At 45.4% G+C, this 19,976-nt stretch overlaps 1 protein-coding gene across 3 annotated transcripts in view; it reads left to right on the forward strand.

Annotated features, from left to right (window-relative positions):
- The first annotated feature begins 711 nt into the window (after positions 1-711).
- LOC119163632 (ATP-dependent RNA helicase DHX30) overlaps positions 712-19,976 on the forward strand; it is a 68,746-nt gene continuing 49,481 nt past the window's right edge. For 2 of the 3 annotated variants that reach the window (XM_075873361.1, XM_037415673.2), the window contains exons 1-8: positions 712-985; positions 1,055-1,153; positions 1,355-1,482; positions 5,344-5,515; positions 8,044-8,283; positions 9,281-9,558; positions 12,244-12,506; positions 19,679-19,889. In XM_075873361.1, the coding sequence (XP_075729476.1) occupies positions 805-985; positions 1,055-1,153; positions 1,355-1,482; positions 5,344-5,515; positions 8,044-8,283; positions 9,281-9,558; positions 12,244-12,506; positions 19,679-19,889 (1,572 nt within the window). In that variant the 5' untranslated portion in view covers positions 712-804. Of the gene's footprint in view, positions 986-1,054; positions 1,154-1,354; positions 1,483-4,589; positions 4,722-5,343; positions 5,516-8,043; positions 8,284-9,280; positions 9,559-12,243; positions 12,507-19,678; positions 19,890-19,976 lie in introns of those variants that run through there. The other variant, XM_075873362.1, reaches the window with a different exon arrangement.

Here is a 19,976-nt window from a genome sequence, read left to right on the forward strand (position 1 = left end):
CACTACTCCTATGTTCCCTAGAATACTGGACATTCTAGGTACCGCACTACTGCATCACGATTCACGCAAGGCTGCGAAAACCCACATGCTTACAAAACGCGCAAGTTGATTGGATAAGATCTCGAGAATCAGCCGATCATCACGCTATCTTTGGGCAATAAATATAAGTAACTATGCACTACCTAAAGCAGTCTTCTGAAGGTTCGATATAAGAGAAGTAAGCTGAAAAAACAAGTTCCTGCGCTAATGACCAGTTTGAAATGAAACTCTATGTGACCAGCGAACGAGCTCATTAACCACAATTCACTCTCTCAGCCTGGTCTAGAGCGATATAAAGCAACGGGTTAGTACGCGAAACTAGCGTTTTGATTTGTCGTTAGCTGATGGCGCGTTAACCAGGCTTTAACCTACACTTCACACAAACATCAATCACATTTACGCACCACCATTAACTTACATAAAAGTTTACGAGTCATCTAGCGTTTTGCGTACAACTTATAATTTTCAAAAAAATGTAAATTTTTAAACAATACATAGTTAAATTTTTAAATCCTAGATGGCGCAAAAACTTGTAAAGTACAATCAATAATCACGTTTTAATGTTTAGTAAGAATATATTTGGTACGAAAGGTAGTATTATCATGGTGGTGTATAGGCAACGCCTCCTAGATCTAGGAGGCGTTGGTATAGGTGTTCTGTGTTATTATGGTCACGTGACAAGCGCTGTCGGGGGGGAAAAAACGTGCTCTGGCGCGTGGTAGCTGTGCTGGTGCGCTCGCGGGCGCGCGCTTGTCATCTTTCAGAATGAATTTTACGGTCGCGAGGTTAGTTCGACTGCGATCATGCGCCATGAGGTCAGTGCAGGTTGGCAGTAGGCACTGTTCGAGAGGTCCGAGGATCCTACGCAAAGAGAGCACGGCGCTTAGCTCAGGCGATGCGCTGAGTAGTACGGGAGACGTCGAGCTACAGCAGGGCGATAACACCGGTACGAATTTTGTGCAGCTGTTTCGGGGCCACTGACGGAACGGTTTGATTATTCTTCTTCTTCTTCCAGACACCATGGATCCGACCAATACCCTGGCTTCCCTGGATCACTTGATGGCGAAGCACTGCGGATCCGGCCACTGTCTTTCGATTTGCAAGGTCGTATTGGGTGAGCATTGGAAATTCGCGATGGAAAGCCTCGGCAGCAGCACTCGGGTGCCAATTTTTTGTGCGATTTTATCGGTTATTCCGCGCATATCTTGAGGTGCTATCCGACGGCTTTCGTCAGCCGTTTGACTGACGCGCGCGTGGGAATTTCGCACGCGCCCTTGATGCAATCGTTCTCTGGAATCTGGTGTCCTTTTCGCAGATGGCCAGCAGCAATGGAAAGCAGAAGTTTCCGTGAAGTGGCCAAGAAAATTGTCGGTTGATGCGATAACATCATCTAAGGAGACTGCTATCAGCATGGCGAGTGCTCGCATGTGCACCCTTCTGCAGGTAGGAACTCGTTAACGTGCTACGCTTTAAAAGGAAAACTGTGCATTTGGGGCGCCTTGTTGGTTGCTCGCATTCTTTTTTTTTTTTTCGCAAGACTGCGGTTGCTACGTATACTTTCACGTCGATCGTGCGCCGTGGGGTACTGCATCTGCCTTAGCCATAAGGGTTCATCACAAGGTTAATGATTTTTTTGCTAATTTTGCAAAGTTAATAACCGTGCTTCTAGCTTTGCAAGTAAAAAAAAAACGATTCATATTGCCCTCAAAAAAGTTTAATAGATTAAACTGTGCACAAGTACAGTAACGCACGCAAGTCGTTGGCAGTCAAACTATATATATGTGATGCTATAATGACTGGGAGACGTGGCCTGGCTCATACGCCATGTTTATTCCACTCTGACTTCTTCCTCATCCTCTACCATCAGTCACTGCCTTTCTACGTCACAGGATTTCCCCTCCCCTTGTAAGAATGCGTGAGCTACAAGCTATGAAGCATGAACAGGTGGTGTCTCATCATAGGAAAAAAAATATCACAAAATGGAGTTGTTCCATGTAACACGGCAGTTCCATGCCCTTGCACAAGAACGTTCACAGGAAAGGCAGTCCAGGGACATCTAGGAGACCTCAGGTGGGCGAGGTTGGCTGTTGCGTTCTGGAGAGCATAACCATGCATTCGACGTGGAAAATGATGATGACACAGCTTGGATAGTAGCGAAAAATGAACAAGGTTGGGAGTCCTTGTAGCGTTGGAAGGTTGGATGTCTCATGCGTTGGATTCTGAGTCGTAGCTGCGACAGATGCATTGTATCTAGAATGCGTGCATTTTGAGAGGTGGTGACGGCTAGATGCCTGTGTGCTAGCGACATGCAAGAAGTGCTTCCGCGTCTTTCTGGGCATTTTCCGCAGTGTTGTCATTTGTGTAACCGCAAGCAGAGAGAGTGTCTGTGGCAATGTTCCTTCATCCGGAAACGTCCTACTTCTTGAAATGGCCCTTGGATCAAAGTCCTTAATTTTTTAAGTTGTTCAAGTTGTGAGTGTGCTTCCGTTGAAGTTTTCGTTCGTCGTTGTATTTGATTGGTTTGGTGATGGCTCTGAGGAAATCGCGGGTGATAATCGTCGTTGAATAAGGAGACACTGTCGGTAGTCCCAGCATCATTTACGAGTGGGATGCAAGCATGATTTGTGTCAAGGAAAGCAGTAGATACTTTTTCGTTTTTGTTGACGAAACTTGCATTGAATGGTGACTCCGAACTGTTTCGAATTTCGGTTGGTCCAGTTCCTGAGCATATCGCCGCAAACATGGCTTGACATGGTTCCGATTCCGTACGTTTGTTTCTTTGCGGGAGAATTTAGCCAAGCGTTCCTGAAGTACAACCACTTTCTGAATGGCAGTGGCTTTACAAGTTATTTGGCCGATATTTCAGGTGGTCTGTTGCGTATGTGGCGATATCTTGAGGGGTGCGATGAGAGTGACGAGCACCAGACGAGCTACTTGGCACAAAACCAGTTGGTGGCTTAGGTAAGCAAGATGAAGAGTCAAGTACATTGGGGGCTTGAATATTGTCTTGATTTGTGAATTGTATTGAATAGGTTAGCATTGGCGATATTTGTGCAGATGGGAAACCAGGTGGAAGGTTGGGCATTGTAGAAAAACGGCTGGGATGTCTTTTTATGAACAGACGACTGACTTCGCCTGACGGGAATTGTAAACTTCTGCTCTGTGCTCAAATGCGTGAAGGCTGCATATGAGTGTGATTACTGAATTTGAATACATCGATATGGCTGGTTGCAACCGAATCTTCATTATAGTCTTGAAACCAGATGATAATTTCTTCTTTCATCTTTTGCCAAGACTCGTCGTTCTCGAATATGTGGGTAAGGTAAAATTTAAATGCCTCACCGGTGACGTAGTCGCTGAAGTTCGTAACCATCTCCCGTTCCGACCAAGATGCAGCGGTAGCGTGGAGCTCGAACAGGTCGAACCAGTCTTGTACGGGTCCATCGTCCGCTGCTCCAGTGTACTTGGGGATGGGAAGGTCAGTAGATGCTTCTGACATGATGCTGGTTGATGCGTAATGCTAGGCGCTTGTACGGTAGTCCATGTATTTTCAGGGTGTCATGCGGAGAACTGCGTAGACGATGAGCGACTGATGAAGGGGCTGGCAGGTCTTCATCCTGTTGGCTTGTGTGATGCTATGATGACTGGCAGACGTGGCCTGGCTCATACACCATGTTTATTCCGCTCTGACTTCTTCTTCCTCATCCTCTACCATCAGTCACTGCCTTACTACGTCACACATATAGATGGATGAATGTTACGATCATCCCTACTGAATAAATTTGTTGGTCAGTGCGACCACGCAAGCTCTTTGTTGAATACCTTTAAGATAGGTAGCTTGCAGTAATTGTTCACCCTGACAGTGCCTCCTGTGAGGCTGTTTTCACGCTCATCTTCACGATCAATCGCTTTTCAATAAAATTTTCGATGACAAAAATAGCAGGAGGATGTACTTACATACAAGAAAATTTCAGTAACTTGTTTTACACAAGGGAGAAACTACTCACACGCTAATGCTCTGGCTTTTGGGTTCTCTATCAAAGTTATGCTTCATGGCGTTACAAATGTGCTGTTTAACGAGCTCAACTCTAAACAAAAAATGCCTTATTCAGCGTAATAGCGTGCTCCGGGCTGGTGACTCTCGCTGCAATGTTTAAGCATCCCGTTTGGCTGGGATAGCAGAGTGGCCACAGCAGAAAGGCGTTGGTCCTTTGTTCGAATCCCAGATTGGTATGGGCTTTCCCCTTAGTGAAAGCTTAGTTTCCCAGTAATCTGTGCGGATTTCTTTTGTAGTGTCACTCTATAAATGGCAAGACGACATTTCCTAAGCGTTTCTACACTCTAAAGGTGGCCGCAGAACTAGTGCCACATTTACTTCATGCATTTTCACGTATGGGTGGCTTGCACTGACGTCACTGAAACAGCTACGTCGGAGCACCAAAGTGGTGGGATGTGACATTAGTGTGATCAGTATAATGCATGCTGGTTCCTTTGTCATTGATGCACAGAGGCCCTGTCATGTTCCAGCAACATCGTTGTCACGCTGAAGCCGAAGTCCCAAGAAAAAAAGTTAGCACCCCTTCACCTCTGCCTCCTCTCCCAGCAGCTGCAGCAGCGCCTCTGTGGTGTCCGCCAGAAAACTGTCGACACAGGCTTACCCTCTCCTGGAACACTGGAAAAGGGTATGGCAGTGTCATCTTGGGGCAAGCATTTGCTTCAGTGGCCATTGCACAAGCGAAACTAAACATGCGGACAGGATGGCGCTTGCATTAGCAAGCACAGGGGAAAGGGGGAGCCAGCAGACTGACATGAATGGCGCTACTTTATTTACTTCTAGAGTCGAGGTGAATCGATAGCTTGCACATGACGTCACGGCGCAAGAACACTGCTTCCAAGTGACACCTTAGAAGACATGAAGGCAGTATAACCATACAGAGACTAACCTGTTTCAGCTAAAGACTCTAGAAGTAAATAAAGTAGCGCCATTCATGTCAGTCTGCTGTCAGTCCCCTGTGCTTGCTAATGCAAGCGCCATCCTGTCCACATGTTTAGTTTCGCATGTGCAATTTCACTAGTGCAACGTCCAAACTTGCACTGGGAAGCACCAAGCCTGGAACAAATCCTCTGGTCGATACTCTTATATTTCTTGCATTAAAATGTCACTCTAAATTTGTTATACCGGTACATGACACTTCCGATCACTGATTAGGTGTGAAGTCCGAATCTCAGAGTGTGGTGCCCTCAGAGTGTGGTGAATCTCAGAGTGTGGTGCCCAGTGTGGTGCCCTCTATCTTTTGCTTGCAGAAAATGGGTGTTCTTGAAGCCATCAAGCAAGGTCCAGCCTTAGAAGCTGCTGGGGAACCTTGTCCTTTCACAACCTCTTCCCAAGGCACCTCACTGGATCCCAATGCGGCCCAGAATGGGACACCGTTGGCCCCTCAAACTAAGGACATGGTTGGCCTCCCAAAGCACAATGGTAAGCATTTATTTAAATCTGCTAAGAATACCTGAGCTGATGAACAGAGCAGTCTAAAAAGCCTCACTTTCTTTTTTCTTCAAAATTCTCCATCTGGTATGGTATCGCTTTCAATAAGTAGCCTCTACTCAATAGGGTCTTTAAGCACTCCCAGGGCTTGTTGAAAAAAAGAAACACACATTGTTCAGAAAGCGTACACTGTGAACAGGTCGGGCAAATCTTGGAGTTTGTGTAATAAAGAGAGCCCACAAGCAGAGTGCGAGATTGCCATTTTAGCAGGCGCTCCTTTTTAAAGCGATAATCGTATCACACTGAGGCCGTTTTCATGTGGGAGCTGCCAGCACCTGCTCTTCCGCATTAAACAACAGGTAGCACGCTATCGGTCAATAGGCAACAATGAACCAAGAGCAGCGTTTAGATCCGGTGCGCATCTTGCCATGGGGGGCCGCAGCTGCTCTCATAGTCTGCTAACATGACGCACTAGTTTGCATGATAATCTCAACAGGAGAGGAGGATTCTGTTTTGTCACGCACTCATGATCACAATGCACTGACATAACCTGTTCCCTAGCGCCATCACTCCCTGTGTAGCTTCCGGGGAGTTGGTTGGTTGGTTGGTTGCGAAACTTTATTGTGGTCCTGCAAGGCCTGCGCAGCGGGCGACTCCCACGTCGAGACCGTTAGGCCAAGCCTATCAGCCGCTTGTTAGGGCGAGAAAAAAAACAAAACATGGGGCTCGAAGTGTGTGACCAATCTTCGCGACTTTGCTCGTTCTCGACGGATTCGAGAAATACTTGTGGCAAACAATTCGCGGGAAACTGCAAACTTCAATACCGAGATCTTCGATGATTACACGAAAAAGCGGTTCGAAACCTTTCAACTTCTTGTGACGCTTGCCACCGCAGTGGATGTGGATACACAGTTGTATGTCCCAAAATCTTGATACGATTATGAGGGATGCTGTAGGGGAAGGCTCTGGAAATTTCGACATTCTGCACGTCTTTAACATGAGCCTAAAGCTAAGTAGACGGGCTTCAAGCATTTTCGTTTCTAATATGCGGCTGCTGTGGTTTGGGATTCGATCATTGGATCTTAGAGTATGCAGTTGAGCACCCCAACCGCTAGACAACCATGGCGGGTGGGTTACACTTCTCGGCTGCTGACTCGAAAGTTGCGGCTTTGATCCCGTTTGTGGAAGTCTCATTTTCCCCACAGTTTATGCTAGAGGCCCGTGTGCTGCATGATTTCAGCGCAGGTTAAAAAACCCTCAAGTGGTCGATATTATCCAGAGCCCTCCACTATGGCTTCCCTCGTAGCCGGGGTTGCTTCGGAATGTTAAACCTCATAAGCAAGGCAATCAACGAGATTGCACCAAAACTGATAGCTGGTCGAGTTGGTATGTATATTTATTTAAACTTTTTTTAGTGCGCACAGAAGACAGGGACAAGAAAAATCAAGGCATGTGTGCACTTGTGTGACTAACATTTTTATCCTTGTCTTCTTGCACGCTAAAAAGAGTTTACATAAATATGCGAGCAACCAGAGCCTCTAAAATATGAAGGCCTTCCTGAAGGCCTATCACTGGTCTTCTTGGCAGAATATCCCATCGTCATGAGAGCGTGCAACACAGCAGTAAAAAAAAAAAAAGATCCAAGCCTGCACGCAACATGCAGTACTGTCGCAGCGAAAGCTAGAAAAGCGGCCTTTCAGAGCCCATTTTTTAAAACTCTCTTTGGGTAGTGGGTGCCCTGCAACACTCTCGCAGGGTACGCACTACACCATTAATCATTGTGTAGCAGGCAGGCATTCCTTATGCCATCCTTCGTCATTCTTCGGACTAGTGTGGTATTTGCTACACACTTGCAAGGAATTTCGTGAAGATTTTTATGCTGTGGCTAAGGATGATGAAGAATTATGCCTATTGTAATGGTTTGTACCATTCCAGGACCGACTTGTTATGCAATTCGCATTGTGTGACACCTGTCTGTTCCTTAGATGTCCTAAAGCACCTCGTTACACATATTAAGGTGATTCCTTTACAGGCATGAAGTTTTCCTATGGTCAGTTTGCAACAGAGTGTGTCCTTGGTGTTTCTTATTGACATAGCTTTTTTATCGTTTTGCAACGATAGTGGTTACAGACACTGGCGTCAGCGGCGGACAACTACGGTGCCCGCAACCCTCGTTGTGATCTCGTGAGAGCTTTCGCTGTAAAAAAATGCTGACTTCTAATTGTCCACGCGATGTGCTATATACTTAGTCATGAACCGGAACTGACTCGCGTGATCTTCTTCTCTCGTACACTACAATCTTCTCATCACCTTACGACACGCAGAGTAGCTTTACAAACTTCTTGTTCCCTGCAGGTCTTCCCTGTTTTTTTTAGATGTTCACGACAGCATGTTGTCACCGGGCTTCAAAAATACCAGCAATGACCTTCCCCTGACATTGTCACACTGACGTCGGGCTTTATTTCCTCTGTTGCATTTTTAAACGTGCACCTTTTTTTTTGTTTCTTTTTATTTTGCAGGCACACCAACGCCGTACCCACCTGCACAGCTGCGTGGTGCACAGTCGCAAGAAGTTGCCATACGGCCACAAGAAGTTGCTCGTAGGAACTCCACCGCAGCCAGTCAACGACTAAAATCGTGGACTCAAAAGCGGGAGCTGGGACGGTGCAAATCCATCTTGCACAATATTTATGCGCACGTGAGCAAACTGAAAGATGACAGTAGCTTGATTCCCGTGTATGACTCCAATGTGTATCAGGGTGAGTTTCACTGAATTTCCTACATACGGTCCTACTAGGCTTGTGCGAATAGGGAATTTTAGCGTTAAAGCGAACACGAAGCGAATAGTGATTTTGGTCGAATAACTTCAAATCGAATTTGTAATGTATATGTAATGTATTATTAAGAAAAGTGGGCATATTTGTCGTGACGCAACGAACCTGTGCAATATTTTTCAGAAACTCGAAAAAGGCTTGTGCAAACGCCATTCTTTTTGGTTCAAAGAAATGAAAACAACTTTCAATACTAGCAGGATTCGACTCCCGGTAGAATGCAAGGGATTAACCAGTAGAATATGTTATAAGATTCACTATACTAAGGGCATATAAGACGGTTTAACTAGCTTTTAAGCTTGAAAAATAATGAATCGATGCGAGGGTAATACGGTAAGTTCATTTAACCTGAAAGTGAAGCTTTGCAGCAAGGCAAACGTTTTTTTGAATATGTGTATTCACATCACCTCCTTGCAAGGCAACTATTACAGAGAGTTGCATGCTGATCAACATGCATTTAAGTAGGTGCTTAGCATTACTTAGAAGGAGATGCAAGCACTTTTGCACGGACGAGTCTGTACCATCATTACTTTAAAGAGCAAGGTTATGGCCACGCTGGCTTTTTTTGCTGCTGAAGCCTCCTGATGTTTCATTTTCAGTGCTGGAAAGTTGGCAATAAAAGGAAGGCCATCTTGAGAAACATGTAATTGCTTCAATCTTCATTTTTTATTCATTGTGATGCATGTTATTAAAGACTCGACCAGCTGGAGGAGGTGGGCTGCAATTACTCCCTACCCAGTTGGCACGCCCATGGTCATAATAACAAACTGCTGTGTTTGCAGTTTTGGTATCGGATGTCGCTGTTTTCGCGAGCTATTCGGGATACTCGCGCTCCTATTTCGAGCTTAAAGATTTTCACGCAGCCTGCAACGTAGTGTCTATTCGGCACGGTAGGCCTTATAACTTACTTTCGCGGGCTTTTCAGACGGCGTTGCCCACTGGACATCTAAGGTTGTGGTGAAGTGGCCACGGGAATTGGTGTATGAAGGCAGTGGCCGCAACAAATCCGAAGCTGAGGCACTGGCGGCCAGAGCCCTTATCCAATACCTCGTGGTGAAAGGGCACGTCGACAGCGATTTGAGTCCAAAGACCGCTTCGGACCAAGAAGTGAAGCGACGCAAGAGGCAACGGACCGCTCCAGTTGCCGTAGCCCTGCCTGTAGCCTCCGTCCATGAAATGGAAAACCTCCTAAAGGAGTTCGAGGCAAGTGCTGACTGGGGCATAAAGGAGAATGTGCAGTGCACTGTTGCGAGTGATACGAGTGGAAACAACTGAAAGTAGTTTAATATTCCACTTGAACCCCTTTATGAGAGACACTGATAAAACGGGTACAGTTTGGTAGAGCAGATATCAGTGTGCTTACATTGACATATGCATTGATAAGAGTGCGTGGTACCCTGCTTACAAGAGACGCCTTGTTTAGAGGAGAAGAATTGCTCTCCAACGAATTTCTCCTTTAAAGGGGTTCGACTGAAATTTATGATGTTTAACGTCCCAAAACCTTGATATTACGAGAGACGCCGTAGTGAAGGGTTCCAAAAATTCTGACTGTTGGGGTTATTTACTGTATGCTTGAATCAAAGTACTTTGGCCACTAGCACTTCTGATCTGTAATGTCGTGCTCAGGTTCATTTTCTGCGTTGAACCCATTCAGTGCTGGTGCATTTGATTAGGTGACAGGCTAGACTTAAGATTAAACACCGTCGCACAAGTCCATGGTGAGCTCATTTCTCACAAATTTCAGTGTCGGCGTCATGTTGTGAGCGAAAAATCTGCGTTCTCTGTGACCGAAAAATAAATAATAATTTCTTTGCAGAACACCTGCCTGGGGGCAGGCAGGTGTTCTGCAACAAAGCCACGTCAATGCTTGACAGTGCTTCAATAAAATAATTCATACATGTGTCATGTTGATCCATTGATTGATTTCTGGGGTTTAACGTACCAAAACCACAATATGCTTATGAGAGTCGCCGTAGTGGAGGGCTCCGGAAATTTCGACCACCTGTGGTTCTTCAACGGGCACCAAAATCTGAGCACACGTGCCTACAACATTTCTGCCTCCATCGGATATGCAGCCCCCACAGCCAGGATTTGATCCTGCGACCGGCGGGTCCGCAACCGAGTACCTTGGCCACTAGACCACCTTGGCGGGGCGTACACATGTGTCATGTAGTGCGAGGAGGGGAAAAAGAAATCGGGGGCGAGAAGACGACAAGGAGGCGTTGTGAGGGACAGGAATTTGTATGTGCTAAGAAGCTCGTATCTTAGCATAGTTACGCATGGTACACTCGAACCTCATTATAACAAAGTCACAGTAGCCATGAAAACACTTCATTACACCCAAAAACTCGGTTATAAACATATATTTGTAACCCTACGACAAAACTATTCCTCACTAACTTTGTTATAATCGATAATTCGTTATATCCGTGTTCTGTATGTCAAGGTTTGAGTGTATAATATAGCAAGGGGTGTAAAAGGGAAGCGAGGACGAGAAGGAGGGATGAGAAGGTGAGCAGGCGTAATGGAAGAGTGGGCTTAAGGAATCCGATATGCACCACATGAAGGAAGATAAACAGATGAAATAGACACCTGCATAAGAAAATTACATAGACAAATGAAACAGACGCAGATGAAACACACTCATACAAGGAAATGTAGACAGATGAATTAGATGCCCACTTAAGGAAATGTAGTCGGATGAAATAGGCAACCATGTAAGGGAATAGACCAAAGAGGAAGATGAAGGCCGGTCCGCGTTTTCCAGGTGGTTGTGCTTGCTTGCCAATTAGAGTGAAGCGTATATTTTGTAGGGACGCATCTGCTATTATTTCGGGCTTTGCGCCACCAGTGCGAAGCTTCCCTTATTTTTGTTTACTCTTAGCCTCATTATAACGAAGTTGCATCTTACACGAAAACAAATTTGTTGTATCCGAAAATTCGCTATATTAAAGGTATATTTTTAACACTAAGTCGCCGACTGATTTTTCGGACCTGGCGGGGATAGAAAAAAAGTCCGAAAAATTGAACAGTCCGAAAAATTCCTTTTGTCAGAAATATGAACTTTATTTCATCAAGCAGGCTTAAAAAAGCCCATGACTCTGCCTTGCCTCATACTACGCTTGGAAGCCATTTGGTTCGCCCATATTTGTGCCAAGGTGACATTGTCTCTGTAAATACTCGACAAAAGCATCACCGTGGTGGCTATCTTCGCTGCCGACAGCTGCGAGCGATCGTCGTCACCATCCGAACCGCTCTCCGGCTGCGACACAACCTGGCGAAGAATTTCATCATCTGTGGCCTTCGCGCACAAAATTGTCATCGTCCGCATGAGAGAAGTCTAATGTCATTGTGGCAGGCACATTCACTCCACTACTGCGCAGCTCCACCTCCTCCCTGTAAGGTGAGATGACGACAATGCTGACCACTACGGCTGACCGAAGACGAGAAAATGGTCCCGTGTCGCGCTTTCTGAAGCAGACACGACCTCCGAAACTTGAAATATGACATTTACTTTCCAATCTTGGAGGCAGGAAAGCCATCTTAAAATTAAGCCACTAAGCTTAGTCGAACCGGCAGAAAATCCAACATGGTGGCGTCCATACAGGTTCGTGACACGGCTCAAAATAAGCGATTAAGTCCAAAAAATCTCACTTTAGGGGTGAATTCGTTCAAAAATTCGGTCGAAAAAATGCATTAGCCCTAAGGGAAACCTGACTGTGCACTTTTGAAGTCCAAAATATCCAACAAGTCCGAATATTTGGAGTCCGTAAAATCGGTCGGCGACTGTATAGTTAATGCAAAACTATTCTTCATCTTCTTTGTTATAACTGATATTTCGTTATATTCGGGTTCATTGTATCAAGGTTTAAATGTATTTGTTTGCAGGCTCTCGTGGCCAGTGCACCTCGACTCCGCAACGATGATCCTGAGGACGAGGAAGCCTGCATGGACACGTCGCTGAACGCAGCAGAAGGCGGGGAAAACAAGAAGATACGAGACATCATGACCGGCCGACTGCTCAGGTCACCGGACGAGCACTACATCCGCCGGGATCGTGAACTTTTGACCAAGGCCGAAAAGTCTTGGCTTTACAAAACCAGCTACAATTACCAGCGGGCCAGGACGGAGCTCCCAATCTACCCTTACAGGTAAGGCGGAGTAACGATGCGTGTTATGTCTAGCCAATGTTTAGCATGTATGTTTGGACACCCTGAAAGGCCTGCTGTAAAGAAAGTTCACCTGAGCTAAAGGAACACCTTTGAAGGGAAGGACGATTTTTCTCATAGTAGTAAATTACTCGTTCAAAATTTCAAGATCAACCTGTTTGCGTCAAAAAACAATGAGTAAGCAATTGGTTGATGTGAAAGAAAAAAAAAACATGAAAAATGCGTGTGGCAACACCACTTCGAAATTCCTGCCCGAATCACAGTAATGTTTACATATTTTGACGGCATCGGCGAGGTCCTGTGTAGTTCCTAATTGGTAAAAATTAGGGGCGTGAGGATATTCGGAATTTCGAATGTTTTTTTAATAGTGTTTTTTATTTGATTCTATTCACATGAGAATCTTAATGTTCGAACTTCCGGAAGACATACAGTCGGTGCCAGATCAGCGGTGGCCCCTTCAGATTTTAATTGTGCTTCACCCTATCACACTTCTGCATTGCGGCAGAGCTGTCTCTTGAAGCTCTGCTATGGCATAAGTCATGTAGTGCAAATCGCGGAGAAAAGGGGATGTCGCCTCCCGAGATTTTGCTTCCGAATGCTGTAGTTGAGGTGCTTGACACACTCGGGGAAAAACCACCTCTGGAATCTGAAGCCCTTCCAGAGAGCGTAATTTAATACCCGTGCCACACGGGCGTAGAAAATTACATTCAGTAGCGAAAGCATTCAGTTCCCAAATGACGTTTTTTTCGGCGGCGCTGCTACACGTCCAAAGTGAATGACATTTGACTTGATGATGTCGATTGCAGCACCTTCCTCGTGAGCATCGGGTGAGTAGCAATAAAAAACTAAACAAGTGTTTACAAGCTTCATACACATCCAATAATAATTAAAAGTAGAAATAAGCATATTACGCTGCAGTTAGATGGCACTTGTTACCTCATTTCATGACGTTGAGACCGACCGTGTAGCAACTTAAGCCAAAGCTAGTCAGATCCACAGCGTAAAAAGAAAATGGCGCCTGACGCATTTACTTTACAGTGCCTACCAGCTCAAGAGAAGTTTTTAAGCAGTTGTTTAAGTGAGTGTAAATAAATTATGAAAAAGTTTTCTTCCAGTCGAATCAAATGTCGTTTTATACAACTACTTCATCAGCTGTGCCATCGAGAGTACGCATTTCTCAGTCGAACGAGTTCTGGCGATAGCATTAGGTGACGAATGGCATTTGAGCGAATGCCATTTCGTTCATTCTTGTGCCACCGCGCGAATGACCTTCAATCTGAAGGCATTAGGAGGTAAATGCCATTTTCTCTGCCTTGTGGCACGGGTATAAATACAATCGTGAAAGCTTATTTCTGTTTCAAAAGGCACAACCTTTCTGAGATGTTACAGCTTACTTCGGGTGTGCTGCAAATGTTTATTATGCTTGGCTTTAGAATGTAAAGTCAATAAATGATTCCTGAACCACCTGACATAATTACTAGATGGTGATGACTTGGTTTGCGAGTTCTGTATCCTGCATGCAGCCTAGATTGCAGAAATTACTGTTAGTCGCTTGAGACGGCTTTCTCATTTTTGTTTATGTGTACCACAAGCAGACGGCAAGTCACACTGCCATGGCACAACACAGAAAACCCTCGCCCTCTATATCGAAATTGAAAGTGTAGTTTCAGCGTAACGGGCGTTCAAAATATATGCAATGCATTCTCAGGCATCGCAGTACTCTTCTTGGGGTTTTCAAAGCTAATAATCTAATTTAGAGCAACAATCTCTAAATACAGTGGAACTTCGATTATACGTTCCCAGATGTCACGACGACCCGCATTTCATGAAAAATCGGTTTGTTCCAGGAAAAACTCTATTAGAATGTATTAAAAACCTTAGTCACACGATGAAGTTTAACGCCGACCCCGCATCTTGCCAAGACTAAAGGCGCATTTACGTACACTATAGAAGTGAAGCGAAAACGATAACGCCAGAGTGGCCGGAAAACCACGATCGGGGGCGTCGGAGATGTTGACATTCGTTCTGCCCCATCCCACCGCCGCTGCCGCCGCTACCTTGAAAATTGTTTAAATTTTGCCTGCTTTCCGAGAACTAAATTTCGTACCGAATTCTAGTCGTTCACGCAAAGTACTGAGAAGAAACAGCTCTCACCTTTTCAAATGTTGCTTCCGGCAGAAACACCAGCAGAAACGACACGAGCGGAGGCAGCGGCGGCGGCGGATTCAACCGGCTGTACGCAAAAGCGAGACACGCTGGAGCATATTGACTTGCTGCTGTTGCACCGTCTAATTTCAGTGTTCTCAGCGATAGTAACCCAAACCAAGCTCTCGAGGAATGCATCCATGTTGTGGCCATCAAGCTTCGTCGTGCTGCACGGGTAGTTTGCAATTTGAGCCGATGCGAGCCGCCGTCGACTCCTTTGCCGTCATGTTGAATCTGTGGCGGCTGGTTAGGTCACGTGGTTTAATCTAGCGCAGCTAAAGCCATGAAGCAGAAACCGGATTCGGTTTCGCGTGGCAGGAAAATTGGTCTCGGATCTATTTTTTCATTCTGGCCGCGCGGCGTGGTTTTCTGGCTGCTTGGGCAGCAAAACGAGCCAGTTTCCGGAGAGTTTCACTGCTTTCGCTCCCTTCGAGGCTAAGTGTGAACCCGCCTTTAGATTCCGTCCAAAAAAATATATATATATTTGCTTGAATCAAACGTCGACCAAATATTCACGAGTGTGAAATATGCACTCCTATGTTGACGATTTGAAAAGTAGAGAGTAACACAAGATGTCTTCATAGAATAGAAAATTTGTTTTCCTGGAAGTTCATGCACTTCTACATACACATTGATAGCCTGCATACGCATCCGAAGTCGTTACCTTGTCAAGCTTTATCCACGCAGAGTAACTTCAGCTGGTCGCACGCGCTGTCACAGGCTTGCGCAACTTAAGGGCATGACGCAGCCGTTTTCGTCGTGCTGCAAGATTACTTTGACTTGTCGTGAAAGCTAATATTAAAAGCGTGGCACCACCAGTTGCACTTCACAAAGCAACAAATTACAATGCGTGCAGCTCAGTCGAACACGAGGGCATTCTACGTTATATGCAATCTCGTGGTTCGTCGCCATTATGTGATAGCGATGACACTCTATCTGAAGAAAAAATAATTAGCAAAAAACTACATGAAGATGGCGAAGATTAACAACTACACAGGACAAGTGCTGGACTTGCAACTGAATGTTTACAACTGAACACCACTATCTCCTCCCCACAAGCACTGGTGGAAACTGGACTCTGCATTCCAAAAGCTGCGGCTGTGTCCCATTTTCAAATCAGCGATCGTAATTAGCAAAGGTAGAAACAAGATTGAACATGAGACCTGTGAGCACGGCAAATGGTCATGTGTGAGCGAACCCTCAGTTTTCCTCACAGAGAAATAGTTTGCGTTTCTAGATAGCTGGTAAGCTACACATTTTAAATTTTATCGTTGCTTCGCACGTTCTCACGATATGGACGATTAGGTGCCCAAGGTTGGCATGGCTCAGATGGTCCTTTGTGTGTGTACAATGAACATTCAATTGTAAGTCCGGCACCTGTCCTGTGTAGTTGTTCTTCTTCGCCGTCTTTGTGTGGTTTTTCGCTGGTTATTTTTTTTTTCTTATTACTTTGAACCAACTAGCCCAGAAAGCTGCACGTCTGACTTCTGTGACGGGAAGCTATTGGCGATGCGGTTTCGCTTTCAGGCGCAGGCAATTTTCGGACTCTATTTATTAGTAGAAAGATGAGTGTTGATTTGATTTTTTTAAACGTTGAGAATAAATAGTCGCTCACACCTCCTTCAATTAAGTAAAGCTGTCATTAGCTGCAACTGGCAAGAATAAATTCATTTACCTTCCTTGCAGAGGCACAAGGTCGTGCCGTGGGCTTATTCAGGCAGTCTGTACCCGTTTTTTAGGGCAAATCTGAGTGTCATTACCTATAATCTTAGTTTTTCGGTTATACGATGCCCGGATTATATGAAAATTTTGCATGGTTTGAAAGCTGTATAATCGAGGTTCCACCGTATTTAAAATTTGTGTGTGTGCTCCTTTAAAGGGCCACTTAGCACAATTAAGCTGGCATGGTTGTTGGAACTAGAATTCCAAAATAGCATACCAGAAGCCTTGTAGTGCTTTTTTCGTGCAGAGGAAATTCTTCGTTTAAATGAAAATTGGGTTGTTGTGGTCCCTGTTTGCGCAGTGCAAACTGCCCGCTTGTAGGAACAGCCTTCTAACGTAGCATTCGCCTTGTGTACCTTTCACTGTACAGCAACAAGCGTAGCAAGCATTAATATAGCTCGTGCTGTTCTTATCCTTTCAAAGGAGTACAGACACAAAAATTTTCGCCTCACGCTTTTTTGCTGCAGTGTGTTCCTGGGAGCCTGTTAGTCGTAACACGTCCTTTTGTGCAGCTTGTGACGGATGATTAAAGGGACCCTGAAACGGTCTTGGCAATTTCGTATTAACACACCAGACTGGTTTACTAAGTTCTGGGGGTCATTTAGAGGCCACTTTGAGCTCTCTGCATAAACTGCATAATTTATTACAACACTTTAAAGCTGCGAATTGCTGCAGATCGGCGCAGATCGCTGCGACTCGGCCAAATGAGTTTTCAACCACCCATTCAAAGAGCACCATACTCTGGCCATTTGAAGTCACCGTGGCTGCTGATCCGATTGGCTATTGTAGGCTATAGAATGTGCTGAGGTAAAGTCTACTGGTAGGAGGCGGGAGCACCTGTTGGAGCAGGTATGACGGCGTGCGTGCTGCCGGGCACACTGTGTGATGGCCTCCGAGACTGCGCACAACCTTCCGGCGCATACCCTTCTTCTCACCTATGCGTGACCTCCTCAACTCCCGAGGCACGCTGGCATCACTGGCGGTCACAGAGCTCTGACATGTGCGCTCGAGGATTTGGGCTTTTACCAGTCTAGATCTCCGACACTGCGCACAACCTTCCGGCGTGCAATCTCGGAGATCTAGACTGGTAAAAGCCCAAATCCTCGAGCGCACATGTCAGAGCTCTGTGACCGCCAGTGATGCCAGCGTGCCTCGGGAGTTGAGGAGGTCATGCATAGGTGAGAAGGAGGGTATGATACTATTGTCCATAGCAGCCTTTCTAGACGGCGTGTCGCTAAATTTGTGGCGCGAATGGTTTGATGATGCTCGAGCCTGAACACTGACAAAACTTCGAAGGGGTCCCTTTAATTACAGGTTTGTTATTACCGACCAGTGTCAGTTTCGGTTTCGAAAACTAAAAGCCACCGGGTGCAACTATTCCAACCTAGCAGGTGCAACGCTCGACTGTGTCAGCACATAGAACTGTGATGCACTTCCATGCGGTTTGCGTGAAAAAATTTTTTTCTGAACAGGAAATGAAACAGCAATGTCATCAAACACCAAACCTTCAACTTGTGCGCCCCGGCCACGGACTCTCAAGCAGCTGCCGAGGGATAGTCTGTTGGAGCAAACGCGAGCAAAAAAAAAAAAAAAACAAAAAAACAACAAAAAACTGCGGGTATGAGGTCGTCATAACTTGCGGCAGCATGGTCCGGTCGGGAAAGTAGGGGGCCACCAAGGGTCCCTTTTGAGGGTGTCTATAGTGCGATGGAGTCTATCGCTCACGCACACTTCAAAGTTGAATTAAAGTACCTTCCAAGCTATATTTGCTGTTGATACTTTGCAGGTGATGTACGCGCATTCACTGGAATTGATCCCGCAGGATACCTCGGCCGCAAAATTTTGTCGGTACCACCTTAATGCCTGAATTATGAAACGTCTGAATAAAATAACAATTTCTATTTTCCTGCTTCAAATAGCGACATTTATTATGTTCTGTCATTAAATTCTGTAAAAGAAAACTTTAATGCATGCTTTTAAGTATGTCACAAATTCCCTGTATGACACAGAATCAAGGACCTTGCAACGAGAAACGTACTTCAGATCTAGGTAACACATCGTGTGGCACATCTTCGGTGCATGCTCTCCAAACAAACAAAGTTATTGATGATAAAACTAACCTTACCCCAGGCCAGAAAGAACAAAGACGCGAGAGCTGTTGCACGTGCTTCACGCTCTCAGCCTAGTATAGATTCTTGTATAGAATTTCTTACATGAGATGGTGCTAGATTTTTCATGCTGAAAGCTACATTTCTCACGAGTACTTAACAGCCGGCATTAAAGGTGGCAAGCATTTCATTAATGGCGAGTACCTTAGTAACCTGTGATTTGCCGATGACATTGCTTTGATGAGTAACTAAAGGGACAAATTACAGCTCATAATTACTGAACTGGTCATGCAAAGCAGAAGAGTAGGTACAAAATGAAAATTGATATGCACAAAACTAAAGTAATGTGCAACAGTCTTGGCAGAAAACAGCACTTTGAGATAGGTGGAGAGACGCTGGAGGGTGTAAAGGAATATGTGTACTACTTAGGACAGGTAGTAACCATGGAGCCAAATCGGGAGAGTAAAATAACTGGAAGACTAAGTAAGGATGGGGGTGGATCACATTCGGCAAGCATTCTCAAATCATGAATGGTAATCCGCCACTAACCCTCCTCAAGAGGAAGGTATATAACTGCTTCATCTTGCCAGTACTTACCTACGGAGCAGAAACCTGGAGGCTTACAAAGAGGTTTCAGCTTAAATTGAGGACGACCCAGCGATCGATGAAAATAAAAATAAGTGTAACCTTGAGAGATAGAAAGACAGCAAAGTGGGTTATATAATACTAGTTGAAATCAAGAAGAAGAAATGATCATAGGCCGGGCACGTAGCACGTAGGCAGGATAACTGCTGGTCATTAAGGGTATAACTGACGATTCCTAGAGAAGGCAAACGCACGAAGAGGGAAACCGAGTTAGGTGGGCTGATGAGACTAAAAAGTTCGCAGGTATAATGTGGCAGCAGAAAGCACAAGACTGGGTTGATTGGCGGATCATGGGAAAGGCCTTTGCCCTGCAGTGGGCGTAGTAGGCTGATGATGACGTTGATGATGATGATGATGCATTTCGTGTCTTGCTTGCTCGAACTTTTTCGGTATGTTGCGAATTCGTGATACTCGGCAGTAAAGGGTCAATCCTCTGGCACACAAAAACACTGGACATGCATTCTCGCACTGCAGGGACGAGATATTGAGCGCTGTCAATCGCAAACGAGTGGTTGTGATCTGCGGCGAGACTGGGTCGGGCAAGACCACACAGGTGCCACAGTTTATCTTCGAGAACTGGGTGCGCGAGGGAATTGGCTCCCGCTGCAACATTGTGATCACCCAGCCGAGGAGATTCGCTGCTGTATCCATGGCGAAGCGGGTAGCTACAGAGCGAAGGGAAGAGGTCAGTAAGCTTGCACATTGCTTCCATTAAGAACTTGTTGAGGGGGACATACATTTAAAATATTAAAAAAATATCTTGATTAATCTT

This window comes from Rhipicephalus microplus, chromosome 9 (assembly GCF_043290135.1).
Source record: "Rhipicephalus microplus isolate Deutch F79 chromosome 9, USDA_Rmic, whole genome shotgun sequence".
NCBI lineage: Eukaryota > Metazoa > Arthropoda > Arachnida > Ixodida > Ixodidae > Rhipicephalus > Rhipicephalus microplus.